Source organism: Palaemon carinicauda, chromosome 1 (genome assembly GCF_036898095.1).
Source record: "Palaemon carinicauda isolate YSFRI2023 chromosome 1, ASM3689809v2, whole genome shotgun sequence".
NCBI classification, from domain to species: domain Eukaryota; kingdom Metazoa; phylum Arthropoda; class Malacostraca; order Decapoda; family Palaemonidae; genus Palaemon; species Palaemon carinicauda.
In genome coordinates this window covers 88,588,171-88,601,880 of record NC_090725.1, presented here as the reverse complement: position 1 = coordinate 88,601,880, position 13,710 = coordinate 88,588,171, and the positions used below count along the sequence as shown (strand labels likewise).

Genomic DNA, 13,710 nt, shown 5'->3' with positions numbered 1-13,710 from the left:
TTTGTGCCCCTGCGCCATCGGGCGAATAGTTGCTATATACCGTTTACTAAATATACCGATATACCTTAAATAAGTTATGTCGGAAACATTGCGGGAAATGATACAATACTTTATGGTGTAACGGTACAAAGAACAAATCTTCCAAACTTTTCATGTCAACCAGACAAACTTCATAAGCCTTTATTGCCACTCAATGGCATAGCCTCCGTCACATCGTGGAATCTCACTTATAATCTATATACTGTACTTCTTTTGCTTTCCATTCCTTAACCTCTTAGCTGCACTCCCCAGAATGAAATACATTACATACTTTACACTAACCTTTTCCATACTTATTTCATGTGCTTATATGTTACATCATATATACAGTACATATAGAATTAAATATAAATATGAGCACAATATATATATATATATATATATATATATATATACGTACATACAAATGTATGTATAAATGTGTGCATGTACGTAAGGATATTTAAAATAAGGCACTCAAGCCATTCGTTTCTTAGCTCGACAATGATAATATCTTTCTAAATATATTCTCAATGCCAGGCTAGGAAGCGAATGGCATGTATGCCTTTATGTAACTCTTCATACACACATACAATCACGAGAGAGAGAGAGAGAGAGAGAGAGAGAGAGAGAGAGAGAGAGAGAGATTTCAAATACTCACAGTTGAGAACTCTTTCACTCGGCGGGGCATCTCCGAAGTGCCTCATGAATTTCTTGGTCCCCTTGGATACTCTGGGAGGTCCCTCGGAGTCGCTATGCCGCGGAGACGCAGACGGGGACATCGCCGGCGTACTGCGGCTCAAGTTTTTCAAGGCATGTCTGACAGGAGGAAGAGAAAAGAGAGACTCGTGAGGATTGTGGTATGACGTGGTGAGATTTTGATAATCATGAGACAAAGTACCTACTATGAAACTCTAAAATGATTAACTGAACATTCATTGATTAAAAGTGAAAGTAAATAGGGAATAAAATCACAGATAGGAAGGTGATTTGTGATAAAATAGGATCCAAATATATACTGTAATTTCAGAAAAGATTGGCCATGAATAAAAGCATTTGTATACGTAAGGACCTTCAGAGAGAGAGAGAGAGAGAGAGAGAGAGAGAGAGAGAGAGAGAGAGAGAGAGAGAGAGAGAGATATTGTGTGCAAAGACGAATTAATCAAGCGCTAAAGAAATAAGAAAATAAATGTTAAGAAAAATTATATTGGAAAAAAAGGATGCAAAATTTTTAGTTTAGTAATGAGGGCTGCTAAAACATAGGAAATCCTAAGTTCTACTTGACAATATTTATGGTTTAAGGAAAATTGATGATTTTCAATAAATAAATAAAAACTTGCTGAATCTTAAGAAACTTCATACTACCTTTAAATAATTTCAGAAAACAAGACAAAAGAGATGCATTTCCCATCGAACTATTCTTAAGGGCTCTCAGTCTACTGGGAGTGAAAGAGAGCGTTATTAAAACATTTGCCACGCTCACATCAGAGGAAATAAAAGGCTTGCAGGTAAGACATTCGCTTTATAGGAGGATAAAATACCACTTACCTTTATAAGATTTAAATTTTCCGACTAAACTGACTTGAAGGAAAGCAATCATGGGCTACAACTGACACAATAAAAAAGCAACTCGAATATCTATGAAATTGGTCAAATGAAAATGAAGGCGAGAAGAAATATCGGCTGATGGTGAATGTAAGGAGGAGGGAGATATAAGGGGAACTCCTATATATTATGAATAGTACAGAGACCGGAAAGATAATTATTACTAGCCAAGCTACAAACCTAGTTGGAAAAGCACGATGCCACAAGCCCAAGCGCTCCAACAAAGAAAGCAACCCAGAGAGGATTTGAAATAAGGATATAACAAGTAAACTATATATGAGAAGTAATGAATAGAAAATAGAAAATATTTTTAGATCAGAAACAACATTAAAATAAATGTCATATATAAACCATTGAAAGAGACTTATGTCAAGCTGTTCCACCTTAGAAGAATTTGTAATAAGTTTGGACTTTTCAAGTTCTACCGATTCAATCGGCAGTTTAGGAAGTTCATTCCACAATTTCAAATTAGTTGTATATACTCCGTAGTTAAAGAGACATTATTAATGCAAAGATCCAGATGTCAAGGAGCCACTGTCCTTGACTGACAATCATACTTTGAGTTTTGTTAAGGTTCAACTTCATTCCAGATAATTTGCACCATGCACTACTTCTATTAAGAGATTCAGAGGTCAACATTTAGGATATGAATTTGATGCAGAGAAAGAGAAGCATCAGCTGCATATGCAACGAGCTTGTTTAATATCTATACCAAAAAGCGTATATACTGTAGTATGAAAAGGAATGGGCAGGGAACACTACCCAGTGGAACACCCCAATTACATTCCTATAGTAACTATGGTGCCCATCAACTACTACTCTTTACAATTTATTACTTAAAAATCAATGATGATGTTAAGAAAGGACCCACCTACTCTCATCTGTGTTTAAGTGTGGAAATAAGGGCCTCATGATTGACACTATTAAAGGCAGCACTCAAATAAACACCAATTATACGAACTTCCTGCCCATAATCAAGGGATTTCTGTACAGCATTGGAAATAGTAATAAGGGCACCACATGTTCCCAGACCTTTGCGAAGGGTAAACTTCTAACTAAGGAACAGATGATTATCTTTAGCAAATCTCTTTAGACTTTTTCCACAAGACGTTCAAAAACTATAGTAAAGATGAGAATACGGGATATGAAAAAGATGAGAACGTGGAAGAAGCCATTTAGAAAAAGGTCTACCGCCAATAAAAATAAAAAATGATAGACAACTTCAAGAAAAATACAGGTAACTTCTTTCAAAGTTAAGGAAAAGGCAAAAACTCAAATATAAGAAACAGAGATTACAAGGCATTATAAAAAGGACAAGAAAAGGAAGGGTAAGAATTTTGAAATACGAACAGAAAAAATACAAATAACCAGTACTTTGGAAGTTGAGAAATAAAAATAAGAAAAGAAGTCAGGATGGGCAGACGGACATAAGAACAAGAAAGCGATAAAACAAGAAAAAGATAAGAGACAGCCATTTTGTTTATTACCTTTAAACTGTTTTACATTTTGTAAAACAGTTTAAAGGTAATAAAGAAAATGGCAAAGACAACTTTAAAGGACATAAAGGAACAAAATATAACAATAAGAATGCAGAAATGGAAAGATAACAATACATGGGAAATATTACACGGGGCAGGGGAAAATAAATGATAGAGAAAAAGAGTATCACGGAAAAAGAATGTGTAAAACGAGAGGACAAAGTATGATGGGATGATTAAAGAGAAATGGAAAAACATTGAATAAGATTAATAAAAGTTAAAGAATGCTGCAACAAAATAGATGAAAAAGATTCTGAAGGGAAAGACAGAAGAGAAACGACTTATGATAATATGGACAACACAGAGGAAAAGGAGGCACAGATAATGGGACACAGCTGACACCACACTTACGTGACTTCTCCACCACACTTATCTCTCCATCGCTCCCTTGTTCCACTGGACGGTTGAGATATCTGTCGCAACAGCGTCAACTCACACAGCAATCTTACATCTTCAAGTTAAGACTCACCTTTGTTCCATTACCCTAGAGGACCAATTAGTTCGTGATGAAGTAGAGTTATGTAGCGGGACAGTTCCTCTATCCGAATATTTGTTTGTTTTATAAGCACACAATGCGTGTTATGCTTGTATGATATTAAAAGCCATTCAGGCTTGGCGTGAACATACTTGCATGCATGATCCTGCAAATGCTAGAGCATTCTAAGGCAATATCAAACAAAAAACGGATTTCAACACAATTGCACCAACGACACTTTGATATATAACAAAATCTAACAACATAAGAATTTGTTGTTTAAAAACTTTCAGTATTTATGAGAATATATTCACTGACTGATACGAGAGAGAGAGAGAGAGAGAGAGAGAGAGAGAGAGAGAGAGAGAGAGAGAGAGAGAGAGAGAGAGAGAGAGAGCACCCTTTTTAATAGAATGGTAAAGAAAATATAGGTAATAAGCTAAAGCACAGGAAATTATGGGATATGATAACATTCTTAACTGACGATCAATGCATGCAATTATCAAGTATTTTCTATAATCTACACTTCTCTGGTCATAAACACTTCAGCAAAGGTAGAATGTTTAATAAAAAAAAAATGCCTTACGGTATAGTAGACCACATTTCCATCAAAACAAATGATAACTTACTGTTGTTATCTTCCTGTCAATTAAAGCCGTATTTCGACTGGTTTTCCTTTTACTTACACATTGATACATATTTCAATTTCAACAGCGATCGTTAACTCCAACATCCTGAACTTACAATTCATAATGAACAATCTTTGTAATACCAATTTCTAAATACTTACGTGTCAATTTGACAAACACTACTGTGCATTATCCTAAAAATACAACTGAAATCTTACCTACATTTAAGAGAATGGTACATTTTGTGGCTGTGGACTTCAAAAGTGAAATGACCTAGCCCTGCCTTAAACAGTGTCACATGATATGTTTCGAATCTCTTTGAAGTATATAGAGTACATTGATTTTCTTTTAACAGCATCTTAACGATTATTCCTATTTTCTTTTTAAAACATTATAAAATCATTAACTAATTATGTGGAGGATCTGGTGACTAGGCACCAATGCATAACCAAGGAGTTGCATGTAGTGACTAAGGTTGTCCTAAATTTCATGCCGTGATTCCGCCATTTTTGTTCGTTATTGCTAAGCTTTTCAATATATCTAGGGAATAAAAATGTCCAACCTTTGCTACTCTAATTATTGCTGTAATGAGAAGAATACTGATAGAACCGTTCCCCTTCCTTTGAAAAATGCCAGATATTCAAAACATTATTTTACTTACAACGCCCCCGATTTCTTCCTCGTTCCTTTGGGTTCATCGTCAGAAGTCACACTACTCTGGTGACATCTAGGAAGCTGAATCATGGACTGAGCTCCTAACAAATGATTGCCTGACAACACACTCGAGGAAGGAGGCCTCACGGGAGTGATGGGCGTGGAAGCATTGGTCGAACTCCCAGTGCTCGACCTGTGATCTCGTGACATTTGAGCAGGCATTGAGTAGTCATCAACGGCAGTTTCTTCTACCTCTAATATGGTTTCTTTTTCGATAACCTCTGCAAACTGCACAGAGGACACCCTCTTCGGCCGAGGAAGGTCTGTCACGCATTCCTCCGAAAAGCTATAGGGTTTGCAGGACGACGAAGAAGGGGAGGGGTCTAACGATATCGTCGGTGGCGGTGGCTCTGGGGCAGGAGGTTTCCGCCTTTGTTCTCGACCTCTAGTTTCGACATTCCATTGTGAGGCTGAACCTCTTAAATTCGTTATCTGTTTATTGCTATGGTCTGAGCCTCTAGAAGAAGATCTGCTGAGATCCATCATGGATTTGCTTGCCACCCCAGTTCTCTTGTAAGCCATTTTGTTATTTTTTGTTTTGTGAGATTTACCTTCGTTTGAGTTATGACACTCGTGCTGCCCTGGGCCACTTCTTCTCTGAAGTAACGCTTTCAGTTTATCTTTGATCCTCATTCACTACATCCGGGTGCTTAAGGGTTCTCGCTCAAAACTGTTTTTCATTTTTTATACAGATACGAAAACTCACGGTGACTTGAAAGGTAAGGGTTACACAATCACCAGGGTAGAAACAATGACGTGGTTCACTGTCGATCTCAGATAAGATTAAAACTTTCGCAATAACGCCTTTTTCTATCTACTACAATATATGCTTTTTGAAAGATATTCTACTCGATATAATTCTTTTAAATATTCACTTAAACTAGTTGGTATTTCCATATAATTCTGGCGTTGAATATTTTTTTTACTTTACAATATTAAACTTCGTCGAGAGTTGTTACCACTTCCCATTGGAAATTTTCAATAAAATTCAGTGATACATAAAATTCATTTTTTATAAACCTTACAGATCTTACGGCTCCAGTATGTTTAGAGAAAGGCACATTATTTGTTTATCCTCTACACAAGAAATTATTATTCATAAACTTATTTTTATAGCCTTAATAAAACAGAAGTTGAATGTTTTTCTCTATAAGTTATACAGATACTTTTCCTCTTGACAAATGATTTGTTACTTCAACCGTTACGAACTTCTTGTTTCAAACTTCACCGTTTAACAACTTGTTCTTATCCATAAAATAAAAGTTAATCACTGTTTAAGTTGGCACTGAAGAAGATCTCAGAAAAGGCACAAAGTATGAATGCATCTCTCTTCATCAAACCTTTTGACACAAGACCAAAAGGTCGGAAGACTAACGCTTTCAGGGGCAGCAGATCGACCGTCTCTTTTTGACAGGGACCGCCGTCTACTTGCTAAACAGACCTTTCTCTTCTTTTCCTTTGTGTTTGAGATGACCTTAGAACTAGGTTAACGCTGTGCAGTTGATAAAAAGTTTTCTATTTTTTTTCCTTTTTTTTTTTTAAATATGTAAGACGGACCTAAAACGCTCCGTCTCTTATTTATATGTGCAGTAAGCGTGTATTGCTGAAAAGGACCGACAACAGAGATTAAATTAGATGGTATTTCCGTATATTTAAAGATGTTAGAAGACACAAAACGAATCAAAATATCCCATTATGAAGATAAAATTTCAATAACTCCAAAACCCGACCTCTCCGGAAGTTATGCAGTTCAGAAGTACGCATGTGCCCAAGGAAATAATTCATAAAAAACAAGTGTTAATCTTACTAGAGTTACTAAAATCGGCGAATAACTACATTTAATAATAATAATAATAATAATAATAATAATAATAATAATAATAATAATCAATTAAATAACATAGCCTATGTGGCGGAAAAAAGAATTAAAATCAATGGAATTCCTATTGCAACGCTCATTAGCAGTACATCGAAAACCTTTTATCACACAGTCTTGCTCTCTTGCTTCCTGAGTACTAGACTTTTTCTTTCCCAGCTGCTGAGCATCTCTATTATACAATCATGACACCTCTTTCTTAGTCTCCGTCTCACTCGTTCACCAACACCAGCTTCTCTGCACTACATTTCTCGTGGTTTCCACTTTTTCTTATTTTTCCTATGCTAAATAAACAACCCAAGACTATACCATTTCTTTCCTTTACATCCAGCTTTACCACATAACTTCCACGAAGGAGAGTTAGCTAAACAATCCTCTTATCTCCCAAATATTTAGTTAAGAACATGCAGTCTTCCTTGTTAAACCTATTTTACCACTGACCTCTTCATTGCAGTTATTCCTACTCATTGATCGTTTTTTATTCCACAATCCACAACCTATCCACTGTCAGAGAAGATCATTTATCCTGAAGAACATACTATTAAACGTTAAAATTTCTCCTAGTGCAAATTTGCTTCATTATCAACATCTCAAACTGAATCATCGGGAAAAAAAAACCTATATTGAACGTCTAAAAACCCGTTCTTATGCCACAACTTTATTATCATCATATCCTCCTACGCATATTGACGCAAAAGGCATCGGTTAGATTTTGCCAGTTGTCTCTATCTTGAGCTTTTAATTCAATATTTCTCCATTCATCATCTCCTATTTCACGCTTCATACCCCTCAGCCATGTAGGCCTGGGACTTCCAACTCTTCTAGTGCCTTGTGGAACCCAGCTAAATTTTTGGTGAACTTATATCTCTTGGGGAGTACGAGGAGCATACCCAAACCATCTCCATCTACCCCTCATCATGACCTCATCCATATATGACACACGAGTAATCTCTCTTATGGTTTCATTTCTAATCGTGTCCTGTCATTTAACTCCCAATACTCTTCTGAGGGCTTTGTTCTCAAATCTACTATATCTATTGGAGACTGTTTCATTGTCATACCTTGACTCATGTCCATAGAGTATCACCGATCTCACTAAAATGATATACAGCTTGATTCTTATATGTAATTTCAGGTGATTTGATTTTCAAATTTTACTTAACCTAGCCATTGTATGATTTGCTTTTTTTCAATCTTTCATTAAACTCTAACTCCAAAGACCCTGTATTAGAGATCATAGTTCCTAGATACTTAAATGATTCTACCTCATTAATCCTTTTTCCTTCCAATGATATTTCATCTTCCATTGCATACTCCATTCTCATCATCTCTGTCTTTTCTATTTATCTTGAGTCCAACCACGTATAATATTTCATACATTCTGATAAGCAAACATTGTAAACCCTGTGGAACTCTGTTAATAAGGTTCTAGCTTCTGATAGTAAAACTCCTCGCAGTGTGATAGTAATCTCATCCCTAAATACTTGCTGTAGCTCGGAAAGGTTGCACCTTTCTCGTGCAATCCAAATGAGAAATAGGCGCATGGCGAACAAAACATATTCTTTAGCTTTCTAATACGCACCACTTTCTTAACGCGCATCAAAAAATAAAAAACACATTGGTATTGATGTTAATAAGAAAATAGATAGTATATATATATTTATAGAGAGAGAGAGAGAGAGAGAGAGAGAGAGAGAGAGAGAGAGAGAGAGAGAGAGAGAGAGAGAGAGAGAGAGAGAGAGAGAGAGGTAAAAAATATTTGACTACCATATGAATATTGAATAACATGTAAACTGGTATACAGTAGGTCCAAGTGTTAAGAGGAGGTCGAGTGGCATAGACAAGCTAGTTCTCATGCTGGATGCGAGGGGACCACCGGGAAATTAGAGTAGGCCACTGTGCATAGGTAATTTTAATGAAGGCAAACCATACTTTGAATCATTTTTATTAAGGAAAATCAGATGCTATTGTACTTAGATGCCCATTATAAAGTTTCTTTTATAGCATTACATTTATTGGAATGGATGTATGACATTTTTCCTAGCTAGCGCAGTGGTAACGTGTTCGGCTAGCATTCACATGGCGGCAGATCGATCCTAGCCCGGACCGTGAGTTTAAGTTGTTTACTGGGGAGGCTATTGCAGTGGGGTGTTGGCTTCCCCGGCTGACGTTCTGGTGAACATCTATTCTGTTGATCGCGGAACTGAAACCAGACACCTTTATCTTTACCTTTAAAATTAATATCTTCTACATATTCATCAACATATTCATATCTTGCTCTTTGCATCCCAACTCAAATACATCTCGCATTTTCAAACCTCCAATCTGTGTCCAAAGGTTCATCAGTAAATCAAAATAAGAAAAGGGCAATGTCAAGGCTATCTCTATGGCGTGTATATTACGAAGTCCTGTGCTATCGTGACTGCGTCAAAGTGGTGGTTGAATCAGGGAGAGGGAGGAGAGGAAAGGAGGAGGGAGGAGGACGAATGAGTAAGAGGAGGAGAAAGTATTAGCAAAAGGGTTGGGGAATGGAGGAGGAGGATCCGAGAGGTAGAAAGGGATATATGAGTGACAGAGGGGGGGGGGGGGTGTAGATCGCGCCAAAGTCACGCATACTTTGATAAACACTGGGTTGAAGTCTTGGAGTTATTATTATTATTATTATAATTATTATTATTATTAGATGATAAGTTACAACCTTAGTTGGAAAAGCTCAGTGAGAAAGGAAATAAAAATTAAATTAACCATTATGAGAAGCAATGCATAAAAATTACAAAATTCTTTAAAATCAGTAACAACATTAAAATAGATCTGTCATATGTAAACTATGAAGAGAGACTACTGTCAACCTGTTCCAAATTAAAAAATATTTGCTGAAAGTTTGAACTTCAGAAGTTCCACCGATTCAACAGCGAGATAAGGAAGATCATTCCATAATCTGTTCAGAGCTGGAATAAAACTTCTAGAATACTGTGTAGTGTTGAACCTTATGATGGAGAAGGTAAGACTGTTAGAATTAACTGCATACATAGTAATACGTACAGGATGGTACTGTATGGGAAGATATGAATGCAAATGATGGTCAGAATTATGACAAATCTCATGTAACATGCATATGACCTAACTGAAAGACGGTGTCAGCGGTTAATAAGAAGATCAGGATGAGGAATTATCACCTAAAGACCAAACAGTAGAACAGTACTCGAAACAAGGTAGAATCAAAGAATTAAAACCTTTCTCCAGAATAGATTGATCACCTCAATTAACCAATTTTTTGTTCAACAGAAGTAGAAACAGACCAAATGTGTATCTCAAAAGTAATTTTTCAATCAAGAATCAAACCTAAATTTTTAAGAGTTGTATATACTTAAAGAAATATTATCAATGCAGAGATCTTGATGTTGAGGAGCCACTGTCCTCGACCTACTTACAATCATACTTAAAGTTTTGTTGGCGTTCAATTTCATGCCCCATAATTTTCACTATGGACTAATTTTAGCTAGATCTCTTTGAGGGATTCAGCAATCTCAATGAGATCTACATTAAGGAGATGGAATTGATGCAAAGAGTTTAGCACCATCTACATATGCAACGAACTTGGTATCTAAGTCAAACAACCTATCATGTGTATATAATATGAAAAGTAATGGGCCAAGAATACTACTCTGTTGAACACTACATATCACATTCCTATACTATGGTCCCCACCAACAACCACTCTTTGAAATCTATTACTTGAAAATTGGATAATGATGCTAAGAAAGACTGAAGATTAAGAGAGAGAACTTAATCCCAAAGAAGTGGCCTCGAATCATGTGGAAATTCTTAAGTAATCTTTGAGGGAAGTAGAGCACAAGGACACAACAGATTTTATCTCGAGGAAAACTGAAAAATATATAAACAATTAGTTTAAAGAGGAGTTTTATGTGTTATAAACATAAATATGCACTCAATTAAACTAGTATCAGATAATCTATTATTCTGTAACTTTCTTCTAATACCAACTCATCAAATATGTAATTCTGTAAACATATTACAAAATTAATGCTGGACTTTTTTTAATAAGATATGCTTACGGTAATATCCTTAATATAATTCAAGAAACTTTACCGCAGACTTTTACAAAGACATTTTTTTTCAAGAGACAAAAGTGCACGATCATCGTCCATTTTAAACTTATCCTTTGGAACGCTCCATTGTGCACGCAGAGTCTAATTACAGCATTTCTATTGAACCTCTAACAAAGCTCTGCTACAGTTTTATTAAAAAAAAAAAAAAAAAAAAAAAAAAAAAAAAAAAAAAAAAAAGGCATTATACCGTAGGTACAGAATGCATTTAGTCTTCGCTCATCTAATAAGATTCATTTTCAGTTATTGAAATTGTTAGTCGTAATCCCACCTATTACTAATTTTGGTAATATTTACATTTTGTTGTTCTAAGTCGACATTTGTTACATGTATTGCAATATCTGGTTAATGTTGTAAGTTGTATCACTTGCGGGTTGATATCATCAGTTGTTGCAATTACTGTCTGATGTAGCAACTGCTGATTAAAATAACCCTCTGTTGAGCTTTCAGGTTAATGTCCCAATTCAATGTAACTGCTGGTTAATAATATCAGTTGTTTCAATCGTTGGTTGGTTGTAATGATTGGTTAATGTTATTATTTATTGCAATGGCTGGTAACAATCGCAATTTGTTGCACCGTGGTTACAGCCTTTTCTAAAATTACTCATTAATATGAACATACGCTGTAAATGCTGGTAACAGTCATTGTCATTTGTTGTCACAGATCATAATTATTTTTGTCCTTTAGCGAATATGTACAGATACATCAAGTACCTAAAATCCCAAGCATTTTTTGGTCAAATTAGTTATGTGTTACCACTGTTGGTTACATTTGTCCTTTTCTGCAACTGCCGGTCAAAGTAGCCATTTGTTATGATTGCAGGGCGCAGGCCCATTTGCTGATATTGCTTGAGGTTTAATCTTAAAGTTGCTTTGTGCTGGAATTGATACTACATTTGCAGTTATTAGTTACTACCATTGCTGATCACGGTCAATACTTTCTGTGGGTGCTGATTAAAGTTGCTATTTGCTAAAATAGTTCATCAGCCTTTTGTTGCAATTAGTTATTGGTCCAAATCGTCACTTGCTCCGATTATTGGTTAATATTGCCATTATTGCAACTGTTAGTCAAGGTAGCCTTTGATTACAATTTATAATCACAATCTCTGTCAACCTTTTTTTCCTGAATGTTCAGCATGTTTAATGTTATTCAACAATTTTAAACGGCACTGTAAAATAGAAACTAAACATGCATTGGACATGGAGTCGTAATATTGGATCCAAGGAAGGAACGGAGAATAATACATGTAATATTTAATTTTATCTTCATTACCATTCATATCTATTTTATGAAACCCCGCTAATGACATTTACCTTGTTCTTCAGGTGGGCTTCTTGTATTGGCCGTTTATAGTTATCTTGAATTGCTAGCCCTTTTAAATTAAAGATATGACTCTCCTTTTATCTATTTCTAAATATATGAATAGTTCTAAAGAATAATCATTGTATATTTTGCCAATGGGGGAGCCTATTGGACTACGTACTGCGTCATCAGCAGCCATTGCTTTGTCCTCTCTGGTCCTAACTTGGGTGGACAGGAGGATTGGGCCAGTCTTTAGGGTACAGTCACTGTCTCTTGCCTGTGCCATTCATGAGTGACCTTCAAACCTTTAGAATTTTAAATGATCTCACTGACGTAATCCAGTTAAAAATATTAACGAGGATAAGGTAAATGTGGTGTTCTGATCCACAATGACCTTTCAAGAAGCAGTGGTAAATTATTATAAACTAGAGTCATTAAAAACAAATTACCCTTCAAGATGATGGCACCATCATATATTATGGTATATAACAGCACAGTCCAAGTTCATATGTCAAACTTTTTTTCTAGAGTTGCCATAAATGAATGGATTCTTAGGTTATATTCGCCAATGAATTCGCTTGTTTTAAAAGCTAATGCATTCATAATGTGAACTTCGGGTGCAGACACACATATGTTGATCTATCTATCTATACACACATATATATTGTGTGTGTATATATATATATATATATATATATATATATATATATATATATATATATATATATATCTGAATGATTAATTTCATATAGTTTTGTGTGGTAAAGGGGCCAAAGAAATAAGAAAATCTAAATAGACATACAGGCAAGCGGAAAGGGTAATCACAGGGTCGAGCTATATAGGCGGGAACTTGAACACTAAGACTAACATCGTCTTCTGAGGGTATACGCTACTTTACCTACCTAGTAACAATTCCCAAACTACAGAATTAAAAAAAAGAAAAACTCAACTTCAAAACTATTCGCAAGCACTCTTTCAGTAGGCAGTCACAACCAACATGCCATTTCGTGATTGCTTTAAAGCTCCTTTCGTGAATTCACTTTTTTTAAGGAACGGAATCATGAGAATTTCTAGGTGTCGTACCACCCACGACAACTATATTTGCCACGACAATATGATATATCATCGAACCATTATCTTTGCTTAGAGTAAAATAAAATGAAATGAAAGAACGAACGGAACCTTTTAATATTATTATTATTATTATTATTATTACTATTATAATTATTATTATTATTATCATTATTATCATTATTAGCTAAGCTTCAACCCTCGTTGGAAAAGCAGGATACTAAAGAACAACAGGGAAAAATAACCCAGTGAGGAAAGGAAATAAGAAAATAAATAAACTACAGGAGAAGTAATGAACAATAAAAATAAAACACTTTAAGCACAGTAAACAACGTTTAAAGAAATCTTTCATAT

The 13,710-nt window shown here is 35.4% G+C and overlaps 1 protein-coding gene across 3 annotated transcripts in view; it reads right to left on the bottom strand.

Moving 5' to 3' along the window:
- LOC137649700 (protein Aster-A-like) overlaps positions 1–13,710 on the bottom strand; it is a 135,669-nt gene that overhangs the window by 62,391 nt on the left and 59,568 nt on the right. For 2 of the 3 annotated variants that reach the window (XM_068382671.1, XM_068382665.1), the window contains exons 2-3: positions 4,927–6,582; positions 680–837 (exon numbers count right to left, since the gene is read on the bottom strand). In XM_068382671.1, coding sequence (XP_068238772.1) covers positions 680–837; positions 4,927–5,612 — 844 coding nt within the window. In that variant the 5' untranslated portion in view covers positions 5,613–6,582. The remainder of the gene's footprint in view (positions 1–679; positions 838–4,926; positions 6,583–13,710) is intronic. The other variant, XM_068382675.1, reaches the window with a different exon arrangement.